The 23146-nt window shown below is 42.8% G+C and overlaps 1 protein-coding gene across 6 annotated transcripts in view; it reads right to left on the reverse strand.

Moving 5' to 3' along the window:
- Positions 1 to 10453, reverse strand: part of SRGAP3 (SLIT-ROBO Rho GTPase activating protein 3) — a 175420-nt gene extending 164967 nt beyond the window's left edge. For 3 of the 6 annotated variants that reach the window (XR_004692015.2, XR_009557095.1, XM_035106572.2), the window contains exon 1: positions 9666 to 10451. Coding sequence is in view for 3 of the 6 variants with exons in the window: in XM_035106572.2 (XP_034962463.1) it covers positions 9666 to 9732 (67 nt within the window). In the remaining 3 variants the exon portion in view is untranslated. Of the gene's footprint in view, positions 1 to 9665 lie in introns of all 6 variants that reach the window. The other 3 variants (XM_035106571.2, XM_035106570.2, XR_004692016.2) reach the window with 2 other exon arrangements.
- Between the last annotated feature and the right edge of the window lie 12693 nt (positions 10454 to 23146).

The following is a 23146-nucleotide window of genomic DNA, read 5'->3' on the forward strand; positions in this document are numbered from 1 at the left end:
ATCGCTCTGTTATGAACCACAGCAGCCAACAGAAGAAATACAGAACCACAACTGGCCTAAAACTGTTCCAACTGCAGGACAGAACGCCACCTATGAACCAGATGGTTTGAGTCCCAGACTTGAGCTGGCATTTGTAGTACACCTTACAGTAGGATTTACTAGAAATTATAATGCTGTCGAGTTTTGGCAAAAGTATTTATTTTCAGTTTAGGCCTTTAGAGGAAAGAAACCATACAGAAAACACAGAAAAGAGAACTGCTGCCATTACAACATGGCTGCTGTCCAAAGATGTGTCCAACTTGGCACCCCATATCATGTCCATTGTTTAATATCTGACCTCATTTTATTCTAGGCCTAGTTCTGTCTTATCACACCTCGGCCTACATAGCCCCTGCTCCATTCCATTCCATTGTTTCCAGTTGGCTAAAGCCAAAACTAGTAGGACTGAAACATTTGAAATTAATACGAGTCTAACAGATTGCAAAACACTATTTAGGGGGGGGGGGACACTTTCCCCGTAGATTCTATTAAACTTTTAAAAAATTGCTTCCCAATTAACAGAAGTACCGGTACTTATTTTCAAAACCACAAACTGCAAGTGCCGCCTTTAAAGATATCTCACCTTCTTTCACATACAGAAGGAAATGACCATTCTAATGTTAGTCTACATCTGTAGGTCATCTAAACAAAATGCTTCTTGCTTCAGAACCAAGTTATGTAGGAGTAAATGCAAAACATAAGAAGCTGCCTTATACTGAACCATTGGTCCATATTGCTCAGTATTGTCTACATTTTTGCGGCCCCACCCAAGGGCCTACACTGCTAGCTGGGGCCAGTTTTGCCAGCCCCTAGGTATGCCTCTGCTGGCCAACCAACTGCAATTTCTTCAATCAGGTGACAATTCCAGGCTTTACCAAGAACTACACATTAAGAAGATGGCAGGAACCCTCAGGGCAAATGTCACATCCATTTTGGGCTTGCCTGATCTTGCAGGGGAAGGCAAGTGAACAAGCAATGCCACTTATGCTTTCAGCCGCCACCACACAGCCCCCATTTATATGAAGTTTCAGCCTCTGTTGGCTCTGTTTCTTTGAGTTCTTGACCCATGGCTCCCACTTGGCTCATGTTTCCAGCCTCATACTCCAGTGCTTTCCCAACTTCTTCAATTTAATAGTGGCTCGTCTCCAATCAGCAATTGCCAGGGCAACCTCAACCCTGCCATCTCCAAATTAAGCTTCTTTCTCTGAGCTCCCAGTAGCTGACCTGATAAAGCACCTTGCAATTTTAGATGCACAGACCATTCCTGGCCCTCAGCATTAAGATATCATTAGCTTATACATTTCATTAATGCAACATATATCATCATCTTGTGTCGATGCAAAGAGGTAAGTAAGTGCAAAACATGCCCTTTTAAAAAAAGCTCTCCTTTCCAGGTCTTCGTTTTCGATGCTGGATTGCTCACTGCCTGGAATAATCAGCTACTCTGTAATTTGGTGCAGAGTTTTATAACACCATGATCAAAAGCCATTACACAAACAATCCTCCCCAAACTATTTCTTTGACAATTTCCAGGCGCCGTTACATTTCACTTCATCTTAAAAAGCCACCTTGTGAGCATTAGGAACAAAGCAATTAGCTATTTTATGCTTACAGGCTTAGAATCACACAGCAGGTGAGAATCTGATCATCTACTAATCTAGTCCACTGTACTGAGACTGGTTCCCTTCTGTGTTAATCTGCATCCACCTCCATGCAAGAAAGGTTACATCTGCAACATACATCTAAAGCACTCTTATACCACTTGAATGACTGTGGCTGGCCCACGTGCGTGCGCACACACACACACACACACACACCAAGAATCTTGGGAACTGTAGTTTGTCCAGGGTGCTGACCTCACAGAGCTATAACTCCCAGCACCCTTAAACAACAATGATTTCACAATCCAATGGCATGGATTTATAAGATGGGCACAAGATCTGATGATGACAACAAAGACGCCACAGACAAATTGTGACATTTGGAAATACTTGTTAGGATGGAAAAACAATTGTGAATATACATGTTCTACACACAGGCTTATTAAAATGCAATGGAAAATGCATGCAGCCTGTATTTTTGTACCTTTACTATTTTTTATTGTTAATCGAAACAAAATAATAAATAATAAAAAATTCTTCCAGCAGCACCTTAGAGACCAACTAAGTTTGTCATTGGTATGAGCTTTCATGTGCATGCACACTTCTTCAGATATTTATTGTTAATGTTAGACTTGTTTGCATGAAAAACTTAAATAACTTGTTTTAAAAAACAAACAAACACAAACTACACTTTCCAGGATTTTTATGCCTGTTAAAAGTGCCATTAGAATAATTAAAGTGTATGGTACAGTGGTACCTCGGTTTACAAACACAATTGGTTCTGGAAGTCTGTACTTAACCTGAAGCGTACTTAACCTGAAGCGAACTTTCCCATTGAAAGTAATGGAAAGTGGATTAATCCGTTCCAGACAGGTCCGTGGAGTACTTAAACTGAAAATACTCAAACTGAGGCGTACTTAAACCGAGGTATGACTGTATAGCTGTAACCAAAACTGAATGTCACCCACCCGAAAACAACAAAGAATGGGTGTGTGAGCAAACAAGGCACCTTGTGCTTGAGCCACCTGTACAGTTTAACAAAGTTGAGCTAGTTTAGACTATTTGCATCCTGACATCTTCAAGGGAAGGACCGAATTCAAACAGCAGACTATGCTACATGGATTCCCTGCTCTTGATCTGCATCAGTAGCTGTCAGGACTGAAGAAACCCATTGAACCCTCATAGCCTCAATTCATGCAGCAAGTTCTCCTTCATGACATGGCTAGAACGATGGCCAATGGCCACAGGGTGCCAATCCCCATTGCAAAAATAATGATCCGACGGGCGCACAGTCACAGCAGCTGTGAACTGAAATCATCCATCGTCACATCTTAGAAGTTCCCTCACATGTATGTGCAACAGACACTACTTTCCGAAAGTACATGACTGGAGAGCATGTTGAAGCTAAGGAACCATTGCTCCATGTTATAAATTCCTACACAGAGAACAACTTCATGCAGGAATTTGTCTTTACCTTGTACAAACCCAGCTCATACCACAGCATGCAGTAAGCTCACATGCACCCATCCAGGGTCATAAGACATAATGACATGTAGGTAATACACCAATATCTGCACAAGCCCTCCATGTGACCATTTTGTAACATGTAAAACAACCTGTACTTACCCCAAGCTATGAACCACATAGCTATTTACAATTTAATTGACACTTGTTTGATACTAGCATACCTTTCCTAGGATTCAGTCCAAGGCAACTATCCATAAAAGCTGTGCAGGTGCTTGACGAATGTCTGGAAGCAGTATCGGGCTGGCTGAGAGCCAATAATCTAAAGATGAATCTCAGTAAGATAGAAATGCTGTGGATGGTGGTTACCATGTCCAGGAATTAGGTAGTCATCCTGTTCCAGAGAGGACTGCACTCCTGAAAGGTCAGCCTGGGGTTCCAGCCTAATGTTTCACTTTGTCACTATATACCCAGGTGGCCTCAGTGGCAAGGAGTGCCTATTCCTTGAAATGATTCAATCAATCAATCATTTTAATTGTACGCTGCCTTTCCAAAGCCATGCTCAAAGTGGACTAACAACATATAAAAAACTACATTACAAACACAGAAAAGTAGACATAAACAAAAAGCAAGACATCAAAAAGCAAACAACCAAATGGAACCACTTCTGCACAAATCTTAAAATCCGAAATAAATATACAAAAATGAACAGCAACAGCATCAACAACCTCCCCCAACAAACCCCCCTCAGTCCAAAATTCTGTTCAACAGCCTCAGCTTTTGCAGCTGGAGTCAGTCAGGGCTCTGCCCTCCCAGGCCAGGTGGAAAATGGCCTGTAAGGCACAGAGCAGGTATTCCAGGACTCACAGCCTGGCCACCATGATCCATGCTCTTTATGGAGCTTTACAGTGCCCCCACATTACCAAATTTTAAAATGGTCTTTGAAATCCACTTCCAACTGCTTTTAACTGACATTTTAATGTTCTGTATTCAATGGCTGCCTTGAAAAAAAATGCCCTTGTTTACACTGAAACTGATATTTAATGATATAAACAATATTCTGCTGTTATCATAATATTTTCAGATGGCAGTTTTATGGATTACAATATTTCATACTGTAGTGAAATGTTATCTTAAAACGTTGCGAGTCAACTTGGGAGGGTTAACTCTGAAAAGTGGCTTGTAAACACCGTAAGTAAATTATCACCTGCCTTCCCCCTACCTCCAGCCACTAGTCACAAATATTCTGCTGTGACCAAAGGCCACAAGACAGTAGAAGGCACATGTGAAATTCAGCCCCTTTCACAAGCCTCCCCCCACAGCATACCACCTGTACTGCCCATTACCCTAAGATTAACAGTTGGACTTGGCAGATTCTACTTACACTACAAAAATAAAGCAAAGTTATTCACAAACTAACAGCAGCCACAACAGGGAATCCAAGTGCTACAGGTGACAGCATCTAGCTAGCATTTTCTCACACTTGTCAGAAACATTCTCCTTCCAGACCGCAACTGAAGATACAGAAGCCCCCTTTTCTCACATTCCAAAAGCATGTAAAATCTTTGGGACCTGCCACAAAGTACTTTAGCTGTTCCACAGCCCCTCCTACCTTCACATCTTGCTTGTGGACTTTCCAGAGACATCTAGTTGACCACTGTTGGAAACCACTGTTGGAAACAGTTGGATCATTGATCTAATCTTGCAGGCATCTTCTTATGTTCAGTTCAAGAATTAAATACTCTGCCAAGACAGCTCTATTAGCAAAATGCTTGGGCTTTCTTGTCATCTGAATGCCAGCTCAGATACCAAAGACGAGAGAAACACTAAGTAAATAAAAAAACCCAGTGCAATGACCCAACAGCAGAAATACATTCTGTTATATGGAAGAGGAAATAAGAAAGAGAAGCCTTGGATGATCAAAATGAGTGAACGCCAGAAAGAGTTCTGGAGCAGCCCATAGCAATAAAAGGTTGAAGGATAAGGGATGAAGCCACATTCTGTGAACCATATTACAGACCCACTGGTATATAGCGCAGGAGTTGTCCAAAACTTGCCATGGGTGATAGCAAACACTGTATCATGTAGGACAGGTATAGCTCAGCTGTGGTCCTCTAGATGTTGCTGGACTACAGCACCCATCCTCCCAGCCCACTGGCTGGGATTCCCAACAACTTCTGGAGGGCCACTGGTTAGCCACCTCTGATTTAGGACAACTTACTGCAGGAATTGAAGCCCTCACATCAGGCCCACCAGCAAAACTCCATCCACGTAGATCATGTGATCCTGACTCAAGCAGCAAGTTGCCTTCACAGTTAGCAAGTCCTGCCTCGTGTTCCCTGGGAACACCACTGTAAGCACTCCCCTTTGGTCGCCAACTGGCTCTTCTTCAACTGTGAGTGGCTATTTAGATCAAGAGCCAGCTTTACTGCAGAGCACCAGCCCCGAGTTAGTATGCACTGCAACTATTTAAATCCAGGGCACGATAATATGAAAATTGCCCAAATTATACACAAACGGCTGACAATTAGCATACAGAAGCATGTGTTGTGACAGTTGCATCACTGTTCAAAGCGGAGCACTGAAGACCGAAAATGCCGAATACAACAAACAGATACACAAGACCAAAGATCAGGCATCCCCAAACTTCAGACCTCCAGATGTTTTGGCCTACAACTCCCATGATCCCTAGCTAACAGGACCAGTAGCCAGGGAAGATGGGAACTGTAGCCCAAAACACCTGGAGGGCCAAAGTTTGGGGGTGCCTGCCAAAGATCAACTACCAGTCCCAAAAAATACCCCTTTTCAGAAGGTCTGACAATGATCCAAGAAGCAGCATGGATCTATTTAAAGGAGGGATGGGAAACCTTAGGGCCTGGGGAGAAACAAGACCCTCCAGATCTCTCCATTCATAGAATGATAGAGTTGGAAGGGACCACAAGGATCATCTAATCCAATCCCATGCAACGCAAGAATCCATTCAGCTCAGGATTCTACCCAAGTCATACCACCTGCCCCCAGCCTTCCCTAGGCTGTCTCCATGCCCTCAAGTCATTTGTGTAGCCAAGAGGGGACAGTGACCCCCCAATCAAGTAAAACAATACAAAATAACTACTGTATCTTTCTGCGTATAAGACTAGGGGTTTTTTAATCAAAAATTAGGTTTAAAATTGGGTAGTGCTGAGGGGTGTTTTCTTAATTTGGAGTCCCAAAAATAGGGGGTGTCTTATACATGGGGGCGTCTTATAAACAGAAAAATACGGCAACCGAGGTTCCCCCCAAAAAAGAAAACATAAAGCCTGACACCCCCCTCCCCAACATAAATCCTGGCTACCCTCATGCCTTGAGTACTTTGGCAGGCTAGGATGTGCCCTTTAACTCTGATAGCCCTTTGGTTGCCTGAGTAGAGAAATGGGGGCGAGGTACAGACACGTCTGACTGTTGCATGGCTGGGAGGTGGAAAGGTAATAATCACCTCTGCTGCCCCGCCTCCTTCTGCCTCTGGCCCCAGCCCATGGCTGGCATAGAGAAATGAGGTGGAAAAGGTTCCCCTCTCCTGCTTAAAAGCACCTGGGAGATGATGGGGTGGAACTCACCTTGAAGGTAACTCAACCAGTCTTAATTCTGCTGCTCAAAAGAGCTCCCAGGTTTTAATTCAGCAGTGGTGCAATTAATATTGTGCTTTGTGTGTGCATTTTTATTATTTTTATTCAGAAGCTTTCCAAGTGTGCTCTGGGAAGAGGAAATAAATCTGAAAGCATTTCTTCTCAATATGAAATCTAACTGTATTTACAGAGGAAAGGCTAGATCCCCATAGCTATCCTCAGTCTTAAAGCTACGTAGCCCTTTTAGAATCTGTCTCTCTCTCTCTCTCTCTCACACACACACACACACACACACAGAGAGAGAGAGAGAGAGAGAGAGAGAGAGAGAGAGAGAGAGAGAGGAAAGAACACTGCAAGCTACTCGACTACTAACAATGAAATAACCGCTGACTAAAACACAACATTATGGCAACAGCAGCAGATTAAGAAGTTTCCTGTAGGAACTACTACAGGATATCCAAGAACAATTATATGGGATAATATGTTCTCTTTCATTTTAATCTGTCAGATCTTGCCTCCATTGAAGTTAATAGGAAAATTTCCACCGACATGCAAGAGTTCCCAGATTTCATCCTGTCTATTTTGGCAAGGGGTATCAAACTGCAGCCCTAGAGACTCAAATATCTGTAAAATGGTCTAGTCTAATGCCAACCTTCCCATCACAAAGGGTGATACCCAATGTTAATCGGAGTATGGATCTGCTCTGTTAGAGCCACTGAAATCAATACGCTTAAGTCATTTGATTTGGGTGGGTCTATTTCATGTGTGACTTAGTTGGATAACATCCAAAACTATTCATTACAAGGACTGTGGTGCTTACAGTGATAGTCTTCTTGGTATTACTTTGGTACTTCCATGCCTATATGTGCCACATGGTTTTATTTATGGATTAAATAAATATATTTTAGCTTTATTATGTGAACATATACTGTATGAATGGAACGCGGGTGGCACTGTGGGTTAAACCACTGAGCCTAGGGCTTGCCAATCAGGAGGTCGGCGGTTCGAATCCCTGCGACGGGGTGAGCTCCCAGTGCTCGGTCCCAGCTCCTGCCAACCTAGCAGTTCGAAAGCACGTCAAAGTGCAAGTAGATAAATAGGTACCACTCCGGCAGGAAGGTAAACGGCGTTTCCGTGCGCTGCACTGGTTCGCCAGAAGCGGCTTAGTCATGCTGGGCACATGACCTGGAAGCTGTATGGCGCTCCCTCAGCCAATAACACAAGGTGAGCGCCACAACCCCAGAGTCGGTCACGACTGGACCTAATGGTCAGGGGTCCCTTTACCTTTACCTATACTGTATGAAACTGTAATATGTTCAAAGGACACCATTTACTGAAGGATGGGTTGGAGAACAAATAACGTAATAGCCATGCGCCACCTTGAAAGTTATTTTCTAGTACTTTATTAAGTCCTTACACACACACACACTCAATGTAATGTAGGCTTCCAAAAAACAAAACAAAATTGAACTACTTGATAAAGAGTGTAGGTATATATTGTCTTATGACATTATGTCCCACCAATGGTTGGTGCAAATGGTAGAGCTCGCCATTAACTTTGCCATCAAACACCCCACCCCCACCCCAAATCTTTTGCACCATCCTGGTACTACTCACCATTCATGAACATGTGCATGCAAAGCCAGACTACTTGCCCTTTCAGCATCAGCCCATCAGTAATCCATGGATTAGCAAAACAGACGTAAACACTGATACTTCATGTCATGTCAGTCCCACAGTAAACACTACAATGTGTGGGGTGAAGTCCGCACCATGTTTCAGGTTTATGCTGCTAATGGGCTTTGATTTTATCAATGAGTGAGAGGGGAGAGAGAGAGTTCTGTTTTTCTAAATGCTGGATAAAAACCAAGAGCGCAATGTAGTGTGTGGGTTTTATGTTGCACTTAGGGGTGTTCCTTAATGGACAAGAGGAGAGAGAGATGAGGCTGTGGCAGAAACAACAGATTAAAGCCAAACCTTCATGCAAGGGTGTGTCATCCATAGGTACCAGTGTGGAAGCAGAACAGATACCCAAGCTTCCTCCCTTCCTGTGCGGAGCCTCCAGCACTGATCAGCTGAGATTGCTTGTCCTCAGCCCTACCCATTCCCCTGGGTTGTGTGACCCAAGAGCTAACGAAGGCAACGAAGGGGAGGGGGGCTCTGTGTAGCTTTTAAAAAATAAATAAAATATGGGCTTAAGACACAGGCATACGAAGTAATGCAGACCCTTTCGTCTTAAATGCTATTTGACGTGGTGGAAAAGGCACCACATCAAGACGCATCATTGTACATATGGGGGATATATATATATATATATATATATATATATATATATATATATATATATATATATACACACACACACACACACACACACACACATATATAAATCCACGCCTACATTCTCCATCTATGCAAATGCAAATTTGGCCAGCCACATACATATCAGTTATTTACAGATGGGTGCCCCCGCCTACACCGAAATGGGGCTTTAATCTAAGGAAGGCACCATTTATCAAGCGATTTCGCGAGAAGGCTCCAGACCTCGCCGTGATGAAGATTTTTTTTTACTTTCTTTCTTTTTTTTAAGTGAGGCTCTTACTCTGAACCGAGCCTGTTAAAAAGCCACCATTCACACAACTGCAATGCAGCTTTTACTACCCCCACCGCGATTCCCGGCCCCAACCGCACGACCTCTGCCGTCCACAAAAGCGAGCCATCGGCAGCCAGGGCTTGCTCGGACAACGCAAGGGCTTTCACAATAAGATTAGCGATGCATAATAAGATTTATAACAATGAAAAAGGGAGGGCGGCAGGAGAGAAAGGAGGAGGGGAGGGAGGCTGGGGGAGGGGAGGAAAAGGAACCGGGTAAAGTAAGGAGAGAGAGAGAGAGAGAGAGAGAGAGAGAGAGAGAGAGAGAGAGAGAGAGAGAGAGAGAGGTACAGCTTCCACTCACCTTTTACTTGAGTTTCATATTCTGCTATGATCTCTTTGTCTTTCTTGAACTTTGCTTGAGATGACATCTTCGGGAAGATCTACCAAGATCCCAACGATATTTTTTTTTCCCACCCTCCCCTCCTCTTATCTTTTCTTTTAGGAGGAGCAGAAAGTCTCTCCCTCGGCTTGGTCTGCTCAGCTTTGCAGCCTTCTCCGTTTTTCACTTTGCTGCAAAGACAACACAGCTTCTCTTCTTCGCTGCCTTCCCCGGCATTTGCCTTCCGCCACCGGCGATCAAGCGGCAGCAGCTTCAGAGAACCTAGCAGATCCAATAATCTACAGCTATTGCCCTTGTACTAACAAGAGGAGTGAATGAAGCGACGGGGGTGCGGGTGGGGGGGGAGAGAGGAGGAGGAGGAGGGTGTGTCACCTGCACCCAAGTAGCCTTCAAAGAGACGTTCTGTGTTGGAGAGGACGATTAAAAAAAGAAAGAGAAGGCGGCGATCCAATCAATCAATCAATAAATAAATATACAGCCAAGCCCTGGAAGCAGCTGAGGGGAGGGGCAGATCAGAGAAGAAAAAGCAGCAGCACACGCAAAGGTTCCTCCTTCCTTAACATGCAGGCAAACCCATAGCAAGGAGGAGCGGCGTGAAAAGCTCTCTGGCTGTAATCCAAGGGAAGGTCAGGTTGCAAAAGGGGATCGCATCCCCGCCTACGGTCGACACGCAGAGATACACGCCACCCCTTCCAAGCAGGCTCGAGGCTCCAGATGCCGGACGGGGAAGGTGACAGGCGGCGAGGGGTGGGGGTGGGTCGCCCGAAGTTAGTTTGGCTGCTGCGAATGCATTGGCTCCGGTCTGCGGCGCCGGTGCACGGAGCTGCTTTTTTTGACTGCGGGCTTGAATTAAGTTCGCTCCACGTCACGCACAGGCAAGGCCCCGCCTCCCGCATTTTGTAACAACTGGCACTTTGTAGCCTGCAGGACGCTTCAGCTCACTGCAAGGGGCAGGGAAATCGGCAGCAGCCCCGCGAGCAAAGCAAAACAAACAAAAAAGTGCATGGGGGGGGGGATCTGCGGAAGCATCCCCGTCTCCCGTGGTCTGCGAGAACAGCAGCGCCTGGCCGCCTCTCTTACGGAAATAAAAGATCTGGAGGGACGGGTAAATTCGAGCGGGGGGAAATTGAGTATAGATCTGCATTATTTTTTTTGCTTTGATCTCACTATTGACGGAATGTTTATTAGCACTGAGCAGCGTAATAGTTTTCAAGTTAGCTTCGTGCAAAGTTTAGGGCGAGGGAACTCAAATTCTGTGTTGTTTTGCCCTATAGATGGTTCCAGGTAGGAAGCTGAGATCGCAAGCAGTCGTCATTTTTTCTGGATGCACGCTTGGCACGTTAGCTTCCACACTGCTGCGGGCGGTTCTTGGCATTTTTTGTCCAGCCCCTCGATCACTCCCTTCCCCGCCCTTTTCCCTATTCTGGCAATTGGTGCCCACAATTGACGCTGTAAGTTATTGACAATGCAGCAGATCCACAGTGCAGTCGTGGGCATGCCTGCTGAGAAGTGAGCCCCGCAAAGTTTAATGGGACTTCCTTACTTCCTGTGTTTCCTGACCAATAGCATCACATGCCAGAGGGTGTCGAAGAAATGCCTGATTTTGCGGGGGGGGGGGGCGCCTGCTGGGCCTTTGGCGTACCTTCGCTGGATGGAACTGGCTTGTGAACCAAAAGTTTACCACCCCTGGTAAATAGGCTAAAGAACGCAAAAAGGGTCCTGCTGGATCTCGCCAAAAACCCATTTGATCCCACAGGAAGCCCACAAGCAGAATTTCTGTCTTACAGTATAATCCTCAAAGTAAGCCCCAGTGAATACTTACCTCCATGTGAATAGGATTGCAGCCTTGCTTGCTATACCTATATTGCACACAGAAAACTGAAGTTAAGAAACAGTGGGCGCTTCCAGACTATTGCTATTTTGGGGTGGGATTCAGTCACATACTGGTAAATAATGAGGTTTTGCAATTATACTGGATTAGGAGGTTTTGCACAGCAAAACGGCTTCCCCAACAGGCTTTTGGTGATAAAGAAAGTGATGGGGAAACACACTGGAAAATGGGGTAATAACACTTGTTTGGACCCAATGTAATCTAGTCCCGCTCAAATAAATCAGGAAGAATGCTCTGCTGGGTGACCTTGGGCTAGTCACACTTCTCTGAAGTCTCTCAGCCTCACTCACCTCACAGAGTGTTGTGGGGGAGGAAGGGAAAGGAGAATGTTAGCCGCTTTGAGACTCCTTTGGGTAGTGATAAAGTGGGATATCAAATGCAAACTACTCTTCTTCTTCTTCATTAAGCAGGTCATCTGGAAGCACCCAGTGAATTACTGCAGGCCATATAATGAGTCCAATGAAGAAGTGCCATTTGAACCCAAGTTCAAGGGCAACCCTCTCTCAACTGGGACTACATGTTTTCAGAAATTAATCTTATGTGCGACTCTTGTGCTGCCACAATGATACAATGAGAAGACTCCCTGGAAAAGACCCTGGTGTTGGGAAAGATTGAGGGGGGAAGAAAGGAGAAGGGGACGACAGAGGACGAGATGGTTAGACAGTGTTCTCGAACCTTCCAACACGAGTCTGACCAAACTGCGGGAGGCAGTGGAAGACAGGAGTGCCTGTGGTCCATGGGGTCACGAAGAGTCGGACACGACTAATGACTAAACAACAACAAGAAGTGCCTAGGGTTGCAGCCATGAGGACCATTCCTTTGCAGCCATGGTCTGTTTGTTTCAAAGAACTTATGTATGCCTAACTCTGCACCACACTCTAACCAACTGAGCTATCCAGCTGATGCATGTTTACTCAAAAGTAAGACCCATGCTCATTTAGCTTACTCCCTAGTAATTTTACATATGATCGAAGCCTAATGCTGCGTACACACCATACATTTAAAGTGCATTCACACTCCAAATGATCCTGGGTACAGTGGTACCTCAGGTTATGAACAGTGCTGCTTACGAACGCTTCAGGTTACGAACTCCACAAACCCGGAAGTAGGTGTCCCGGGTTGCGAACTTTGCCCCGGGATACGAACGCAATCTGCTTTTGGGGCCATGGGAGGCCTATGTACAGTAGGTAAGGCGCGCCTTGGGTTAAAAACGCTTCAGGTTAAGAACAGACTTCCAGAACGAATTACGTTCATAACCTGAGGTACCACTGTATTGTAGTTTACCACTCAAAGAGCTACAATTCCCAGGTCCCTTTAAAAACCACAGTTCCCAGGATTCTTTGGGAGAAGTCATGTGCCTTAAATGTACAGCTATTTAGTTCTTCCAACCACCCCAGGAAAATTTATTTCTGCACTGTTACGACTTACACTTATTTATGCTGTCAGGATAAGTGAAATCATTTTAATAATTATTATTATAATTTATTTTAAGACACTTTATATTCAAAAGTGCAATGGAAATTCTGAATAATTACCGTATTAAAGATTTAAAAATATTAAGCAAACAGTGAAGCACATACGAATGCTCATTTGATTTTAAAGGAAAACGTATGCACACTTATCTCTTTTGGATGGTATCCAACATGTGAAATGTATTCCAGGAAGGCAGATAGGCGTGCATGCATTTATAAGCTATCAATTGCTACTGTGTTTGTTTGCATTTGTGGTCATTTTGAATTACAATGCCATCTTCCTCCTTCCACCTCCATCCTCACTATAATGTATGCTGAATATTTCATTATTACAATGAGCAGGAAAGTGATGTTGCTTCATAAAAACTAAGCCAGACATGGAAAATCATAGACCCTGAATATACTGTAATAACCAAATGTGTACAGGTGAAAGAGTCTGATCACATATTGCAATCTACTCTGGAGTAATGTATTCTGTGTCTTCATATGTTTAATAGGAAAAGTTGATTTACATTTGTTAATTAAAATAACAAAAAGGGATAATAAAACATCACCCACCACAAACGTCGTAATGAATGTGTGCCCATTACTGCCCCTGTCCAAAGCCCACCCTTTTAAAAACACCTGTGGCGACCATAGCTGCCAAGTTATCCCTTTTTTTAAGGGATTTTCCCTTATGCTGAATAGGCTTCCTCGCGAGAAAAGGGAAAACTTGGCAGCTATGGTGGCGACTGCAGAACCCTTCTGTTTCTCTTAGAAGTATTTATGCAGCCTGAGAAAAGATGGAAGGACCACAGGGAACATACAGGTTCACAATGATAGGAAGACAGTGCTGTGTGGATGCACTGTATCAAGTGAAGGAAGCATGTCAATGCCACATTTAACACCTAGTGTGGAAGCACCCTTAATGTTGGGTGAACTTCAACTCAGCAGTTACGAGCTTTCATGGTGAGTGTCCAGGGGGAATAAGATACTCTTTTATTTGAAGTATTTTTACCCTACTCTTAAAAAAAGGCTTCCAGAGCAGTGTGCGCATATATATATATATATATATATATATATATATATATATATGTTGTTGTGTAGTCGTTTAGTCGTGTCCGACTCTTCGTGACCCCATGAAGATAGATATAGATAGATAGATAGATAGATAGATCTTTTCTCAGCTTACAACAAAATACAAATCTAATCTATTTGAGGATGATGGTCTGCTGAAGCCTTTTGCTTCTTTTCCAGGGGCAGGAGTCATCCCTCTCACCAGATCGTCCCTGCCTGTGGCTGCTGAGGGTTGCTTTCTTTAATTCCTCTCAATAACCTGCACTGTTAAGAAATTTTGCAACTTGCTAAATAATTAAAAATTGTACTCCTCCACCCAATGAAATGATCGACAAGAGCTCCACACAAACACAGCACACCGCCAACAAAAACAAACATATGCAGGGCTTGAAGAGGGTTTAACATGTAGATAGGAAACAAAAAATGTGTATAAGAAACAACTGAAAGCACTAACCACAACAGTGAACATATGCAGCAGACAAAAAGGCTGCTTAGTTGAGTGGTCTGGTCACGTAGTTCACAACAACAAATAAGAGTTTCATTGAGAACGGTAAACCTTAAGGAACTTTGTAGTTCCACAAAGGAGCTGGCTTTGTAGTTCATTCGTATAGTTTCACAACAATCAAAGATAGTTTCAGTGAGAACAAGGGGTTTAGCATTCAATAACTTTTGTGCATGCTCCCACAATACAGCTGGGTTTGACATAGTTTCACAGCAAAGAGAGTCTCAGGCTGTGTACAGATTACCGTTCACCACGGCTCCAATGTACTCCCATCAATGGCATTTGAAGGCAAATACACATGACATTAGCTACAATCCATTTGTATCCTGCAGTCTCTTTAGAAATACTTGATGCATTTTCCCGCCAACCACTTTCATCCAATGTGAAAACATAAGCCGTGTGACTCAGCTACTTTTGTCACTACTGTATAATACATTTTGAATGCATTATAAACATGCAAAGCCAGGTGGTGCCAGAGAGCAAAAAGGAATTTATATTATATTTTTACATAGGCTTTCCCCCCCTTGGTAATGATTTAATTTCTGACTTATTTATAGCTTTTTAAACCTGTGCCTAGATCCACCCATGGTTAAGATGAAGTGTGTACATTTGAGACAGCCATCGCACGGAGTTTCCATTTAATAAAATGTGCCAGATATAACTACAGATCAACTGGCTAGGCAAGTGATGTGATGAATGCTGACTGTGTATGTGCAGAATGTAACCAAAATGAAACATAACTTGGAGTTGAAATAGCTCAATACAAAATATATATAAAACAAAGCATTACAAGCTGAACAAATTCTTTTTCTGAATTAGATACAGTAATGACAAACTCTGACAACATGATTGTTTCACTAGATGGGAGACACTCGAGATAGAATAAATATATTAGCACAGGGTGGGGCAGGTTAAAAATGTGGGAGACCCTATCCAAGATAAATGCTTTTGCAATGCCTTAGCTTTTCAGCACTGATACCAAGATGCAACTTCTCATGCGCCCCATTGACAGCAATGGACTTGATTCTCTCCTCTAAGTCCGTAATTTCTCAATAGTATTTTTGCTTAATCTTTGCCTCTGCAATATAATAGGGAAATCAAGAACGACAGTGGTATTGCAAAACACTATAGTAATAGCAGAAAGGAAGGAAGTTGGGTCCTGTGATGAAGGTCAGTTATTTCACCAGTTTAGTTCGTCCATTCCTTCATCAGATCAGACCTCAAGGATCAGGCATTGCCCTGCTCTGCTTTGCAAGGAAAAAAATTAATCTCTGAGAAAGGATCTTGTAAGGGGGAAGGGCTTCCTCATCAGAAGCAGCCCATCACCAAGCAGTCAGGAAAGCGAAGGGACAGATGAGGAAAGTCAGGAGATGGAAAGGGAGTGCCCAGGCTCTGGCAACATCCAAGAGCCCCTGCTCCACAGGCAGGAAGAGAGGGAGAGGGAGAGGAGAGGAATAAGGCAGACCACCAGACCCTTCCCCCCCCCCCCCCCGACACCGGAATTGAGGAGAAGGAGAAGAGGGAGGAGATTCACTGTCCCGAGGCTCTTATGTTGGTCCAAATCGCGGAAGGGGGCAGTGCCGGATTCTGATTCAGACTGACAAGACATGCAACCAGCAGCTCACTTCACTGTAAATAATGTGCACTAATAAAAACTTCTGAAAGACAAGCATGTGGAGGGTCGTTACTCAAGAGTAGTCGCAAGAACCCTGACAGATCTCAACTACAAGGACTAGAGCAGATGTCTTTTCAAAGACTTTAGAGAGCAGCTACCACTCCACGTAGACAATGCTGGGTTAAACAGATATTTTTCTGTCTCCATATAAGGGAGCTCCTTGTGTTCTTTCCACCTACACAAAGCTATGCTGCTTGACAAGTCATTTCTAGGTCAAGGCTTGCTGAAGGCTTAGTTAGGGCTTCCACTGTAACACTGGCTAGTTAAGCAAATAACAGGAGAATTGTGTCTGAGTACTCAGGAACACCTAACACTAGCATTAAAGCCTGGTATGTGAAGAAGTGTGCGTGCTAGGGTGATGACTTTTTCATTTTTTTCCTCAAAAATTATTTCATGTAGCACAAATGGATGAACTTTTGCCTATTAATGACTAAAATGAGGTATATTCCATTGAAATATTAAAAAAGGTTACGCACAAACTGTTTTTGTATGCCATTTTACCATTTCATAAAATTGTATTAACAATTCTATATTTATTCCGTATCAAATTTGGACACAATACCACATTCCACAATGGGGAGTGTTCATAGCAACATAGGGTATACAAATGTCACACCTGCGCAAGGTAAAAGCTCCTTTTTGGGACCTCAAAACTCAGCCAGCAGACCCTGCCGGCCATGCTGGGAAAAGAACCTACAGGAGAGGTAGCAAAACATCATCCTCTAGTGGCGCCTATACTGTTACTGCAGCTATAAAAAGCTTCCTTATGTGTTTGATGACCCTATATAATGTTGTATATATGTGACTCTAAAGCTTGGGTTCAATTTTTTATCTGCTTACAGTGACTTCAAAAATGGTCAAAAAACTGATAATTTTTTTTAATCATTTTGTGCGTGAGGTTTTTTTTATCAAATCTCTTTGGAAGTAAGATTTTATCTGATCTTTAATGAAAGCTCATCAAATTATGATACAGGGAAATGAGGTTGTAAAAAAGTCATCACCCTAGCATGCACATGAAAGCTCATACCAATGACAAACTTAGTTGGTCTCTAAGGTGCTACTGGAAGGAATTTTTCTATTTTATTTTTATTTTCTTTCGATGACAGACTAAACAGCTACCTACCTGTAGTTAAAGCCTTTGTTTTCCATTGCTTATAACTGTGAATTGTCATAAGATTTAAGTCATTCTATGGGTAGCCCAGCCCAACTGTATCTTCTTACACCCTTCTACAACAGCACTGAGCACCTTGATTCAAAGGCAATAAGTATCATAGTAAGAATATAGAAAGAATCCCACTAGATCAGACCAAAGGCCCTGCTAGTTTAGCAGTCGGTGTGTCCCAGGAGCCAGCCTCCTTCTCAATCTTGGCGTTGGCCTTGTACAACATAGCAGGGAGGAGAATGGCGACAAAACTAGAATTAGTTAGCTCTGCTTGTAATTGTTTCTGGTTCTACCCACTGTTGACCTCCCTATCTTCTCAATGAGCATCGCCCAGCACAGTACCTGGAACAGGTACTGCCCTATGTCTTCTCCTTTAGGTGGGATTCTTAAACCACCATTCGCCAGCAGCCATGCTTTAAATTCAGGAATAGACAAGCTTCCCCAGCTGTATGAATAGGTCTCTGTCATGCAGGTCTACTCGGTATCATTTTAAAATTTATCTTTTGCTATTTTCTGTGTTGCTTTTTGTGTATCACCTTGAGACGTGTGGGTAAAGTGATTAATATAGAAACAAACAAATAACAACATACATACATACAGTCAATTGGCCCAGTTAAGACATTTAATTCACAGGACTGCAGTCTTCAGTTGAGTGAATAAAGCCCTTGTGGCTACTTAGCCCTGGCTTAATTGTTCAGTAGTAGTAGTAGTAGTAATAATAATAATGATAATAATAATAATAATTTATTATTTATTATTTATACCCCATGTGGCTGGGTTTCCCCAGCCACTCTGGGTGGCTCCCAACAAAATAATAATAATAATAATAATAGCGATAAAATATCAAACAAAAACTTCCTTAAACAGGGCTGCCTTCAGATATCTTCTAAAAGTCAGATAGTTGTTTATCTCTTTGACATCTGATGGGAGGGCATTCCACAGGGCAGGCGCCTCTACCGAGAAGACCCTCTGCCTGGTTCCCTGTAACTTCACTTCTTGCAGCAAGGGAACCGCCAGAAGGTCCTCGGCACTGGATCTCAGTGTCCGGGCTGAACAATGGGGGTGGAGATGCTCTTTCAGGTATACTGGGTCGAGGCCGTTTACTGTTTTAAAGGTCAGCAGCAACAGTTTGAGTTGTGCTCAGAAATGAACTGGAAGTTTAAAACTGTCAGCATTTGTTTTTGAGACTGAAAACTTTCTCTAAATCACTTTCGCATACAGCAATAAGGAAAAGTGGTGGTTGGAGTGTTCCCCATGGACACTAGAAGACACTAGAATCATCCTCAGAAGAGAGATATAGGAGTCATAAAAACAGTGGTCATATTTAAGTGCTGTTCTTGAAAGATCTGTAACTGTTTCCCTCATTGGACTGGCTACTCTTTTAAGGCCAGAAGTGGCCAGTGAAGACACCTTCCTTTCTGTGTGTCTTTATAGCACTTTTTACACTCCATTCTGGAGCCTCCAGATCTTACAACCATAAAAGGTGGTGTGGATCAGTCTGCCAATCCAGACAGCTGACCATATTAACAGTTCAAAATAACACTGAATGTTCCAAAAGTAAGAAAGCTCATTTACAAAACAAATGGTAGATAAGTTACTTTTTCTGTCTTGCAAATGCCTGCCATACAGCTAGCCTGTGACTTCAACCAGAGAGACTGTCCCCCCCCTGTTGTGTAGTGGGTCTTCAGTGATTTCAGCTCAGTGCAAATAAGAAGCAGGAGGCGAGGATCTGGTACAACATCTCTTTACTTCAAAGAACAAGTAAGAGCCAGAACACAGGGAATGGGGAAAACTGGGACTTATATAGTAACAGAGAACTAGCAGGGAAAAGATACATTTTGGCGGGAACCAATGGCAAGGCGTAAACCAATCCAGCAGTGGATCCAAATCCTGCACTCTGAACCAGCAAATGATATACGTTCCCGCTGGAACTTATGCATTCAAATAAACTCTGCAATACAATACAATCTTGGCTGTGCTATTACTTTAATACACAACACCCCCCCAAAAAAGATTATTTAGGAAGTGTTTCAAACTATCTCTTCAGATAATATTCTTCTAATGTACGGAGTACAGCATATAGACTAATATGGCAGGAAGTGTTCGTTGTGGAAGTAATATATGAAGCTAGCTATTTTGTGTAGTTGAGTGGAAAATATTTGTTTTATGGTTTTAATTGCCTTTGGGGGCCTAAACTGTGGCTGGGCTAAAAACAATGTAAAGGCATTTGCTGAGGTGAGGACACCAGGATCAGATTCTCCAGCTAACAAGCAAGCTCTGCTCTAGTCCTGAATTTGATTTCTTTTGGCAGTCCGGACACCAGACTCAGTACATGTCTCCCCTGCCCCTATCCCATCTGAAGCATAATATCCAAGGACCATCCACTTCTTCAAAGATTTGTGACTATTTTGCCAGGAAAGCAAAATCAATATGAAGGCAATAACATTGCTGTTATATAATCTCGGCAGACATCACTAAAAATAAAGCAGCAGCATCTGGAAAACTTGTTACTCTATGAATCAGTGGTCTTGACTAAATATATTAGTATTTGAATCTGGAAAAGAAGAGGGAGTGAAAGGGACACTTTGCATCACTTACCAAGCAGACAATTTTCAAATAAAGGAGTGTGGGAGGAGAGAAAAGCATCTTGTTGTAAAAATAAATGCTTTGCAGCTTCAAGGTATAAGGAAGCCAATGGTAGCTATAGCAACATGGTCAGTCCAGTAAGGCTAATACAGATTACTTCCAGGGCAGTAGCCTTGATTATGCTCAAGAAGCAGAGGTAATGCTAGCTCCAAGTAAGTCCTAAATGAAGAATTCCTGAAGCTCTGGCTGGCAAGCATTGTATATGGCTTCAGAAAGTAAATATTCATGATATGCAGAGCATGCACACTTTAGAGAACGATGCAAACGTTACTTGAGTTACTTGTGTGGATAACCACACATGCCTGAAGCACTCCAACTCCTTTTGGCACTAGGAAAGTATGCGAAGACTGAAGCACACATGAGAACTCCATCATAAAACAGATGATGAAGACACAGATATCTTTGATCCAACCATTCAGGAAGACGATAAGCTGGGACGGAAGAACCTTGATTTTATTTTTTTCTGATTTGCAGTTCTGGTTGCAGCGCCCCCCTCCCCATGCAGTGGTTAGACTGTGCTGAAGGTGGACCGCACAGTTGAATTTCAAGCATCACTAGTGGACCAGAGTGGAAACATCTGATCCACAGTCCACCAGTCTGCCCACTAGGGGGCCCCTGGTTGGCCAGTTCAAATTACAGTGGTACCTCGGTTTATGAACACAATTGGTTCCGGAAGTCTGTTCATAAACTGAAGCGTTCATAAACTGAAGCGAACTTTCCCATTGAAAGTAATGGAAAGTGGATTAATCCGTTCCAGACGGTCCGCGGAGTAACCGTTCATAAACTGAAGCGAACTTTTCCATTGAAAGTAATGGAAAGTGGATTAATCCGTTCCAGATGGGTCCGCGAAGTACTTAAACTGAAGCGTTCATAAACTGAAACATGGGTGTAATTGGTTCCGGAAGTCTGTTCATAAACTGAAGCGTTCATAAACTGAAGCGAACTTTCCCATTAAAAGTAATGGAAAGTGAATTAATCCGTTCCAGATGGGTCCACGGCGTTCATAAACCGAAAATTCATAAACCGAGGTGTTCATAAACCGAGGTTCCACTGTAATGCATTTGGCGGAGAATTCTGTCCTGCAAAGCAATTGGTTGGATAGAGTCCCAACACGCTTGACTGAGCGGAACCCAGCACCGGGGAAACGAGAAGGAGGCGCAGCACAGAGTCCTCGGAGGTGGCCTCCCGCTGCTTCCGTGGTCCGCTTGGCACTCCCGGGACCTTGGAGAGGCTCTGGAGGGGGGCGCTGGAGGGACCTAGTGCCAGGGTGCTGGATGGGCTTAAGACGGCCCTGTTTATAATGAGTAATATAGAAGAAGAATGGAATTAAGTATTAGAGAGTGCTAAATTAGTTATAAATAGAACCGTGGAAGGGGGGGAAGGAGGAAGTCGATAGAGTTAAGAAATTATATCTGAGCAATATATTGTTAAGTAAACCAAAGTTGGATGTTATGTATGCTCAAAAGTGAATGAGTATTTGTATTTTTTATTTGTATTTTATTTTTATTTTTTTAATATTTTGTATCTTTTTCTTTTTTTGTATTTGCTATAAAACCAATAAAAAATATTTAAAAAACACACACAAATGACTCAGTGGAAAAGCACACCATGTTTGAGGTGATATAAAAGTTCCTGTGACTAGGGATGGGGGAAGAAATTCGCTTCACATATATTATTATTATTATTATTTGAATTTGAATTTGAATTTATATACCACCCTATACCCAGAGGTGTCAGGGCGGTTCACAGAACAAAATCAAAATACAAAACCACAAAATACATAATTAAAATTAAAATAACCCAATAACCCCCCCCAAAAAAACCCATATTTTACAAGGGTATAGGATTTTAACATGAACATACCTAATATAAACTTTTTGAATCAATATGCAAAGTGAAATTTTTGAAATTTTAAAATTCACACTTTTCCGAATTTTGCAATGCAGGTCTCCAGCCAAATGTGTGCATAAGGCAAAACTACGTGTCTGTAAAGTGAAATGCATATTGAAATTATACCGAACCTTTCTGAAGTCCTTTTTTTAAATAAAAAAAACTGATGCAGAAATGTGATGAAGCAAACAAGACTGGAAAAATAAGGAACCAATAAAAAAAAGGAAAACAACAGGTTTGACCATTCCTACCTGAGACAACTCACTGCTGCACACAAGTCATCACTTAGCAGTCAATCCACCTTATAATGAATATGCATGTGTGAATCCACCCTGTTCTACAGCACAGTCATTACAATCAATATTCATGGAGGGCTAGTTTGCCATTTCTCCACTTTCAACCATCTTGGAGAAAAGATGAACAAGTCCAGTGCTCCTCCCACCTCCTTGTTCACTTCCGAGTTATTCAAGCATCTAACCACAGGCCCTGCAATCAGTGCACAGCAATCTCCAAATAAGAAGGCATTTAATGAAATAATACTCTGTTTTGTAGCACACTTCTGTGATTAAAAACCTTTCCTGCTGAAGTGCATCTGCTTAATATGCTACCCCCTTTGGAGAAGAGACCACTATTTTGACTGTTCTCCAATCATGTTTGCAGTCTGTTCTATGCTCTGCGTCTTCTCAGTCGCTCGGTTTTTTAATTCCTCCCCACTCTCTGCAGTCATCCCATCCTCTCATGAGAGTCTGCTAATATTCAGAAGCCAGAGCTTACTTATTTGTGTCTGACAACTGGCTGGCGGACACAGTATTGCAAAACAGGGAACTTTCCAGAATTCTGATGTCACTCAGAGAATGGGAGGCTCCTCGGGGGGGGGGGGGAGAATCCACAGTGGTTTGCAGGACTATGATGTTATGAAATAAGGGGTGATGTCTTCAGATCATGAAAGGAGAGCTGGCATCATTTGTGAGGTACTCCACTGCTTAGCTTCTAAAATGATAAGATGTTGGGGTTCTAAAACCTCTCAAGGCACACCCTCTGCTTTGAAAGCCCTCAATTCTCTAAAGTTCTATCTCTGATTACAGTTCCTCAAAGCCAAAGTGGATAAAACATTAGAAGATCTCTGATACTGCTTTTAATAAAAAATT

The sequence above is a fragment of the Zootoca vivipara genome, chromosome 2 (genome assembly GCF_963506605.1).
Source record: "Zootoca vivipara chromosome 2, rZooViv1.1, whole genome shotgun sequence".
Lineage (NCBI taxonomy): Eukaryota > Metazoa > Chordata > Lepidosauria > Squamata > Lacertidae > Zootoca > Zootoca vivipara.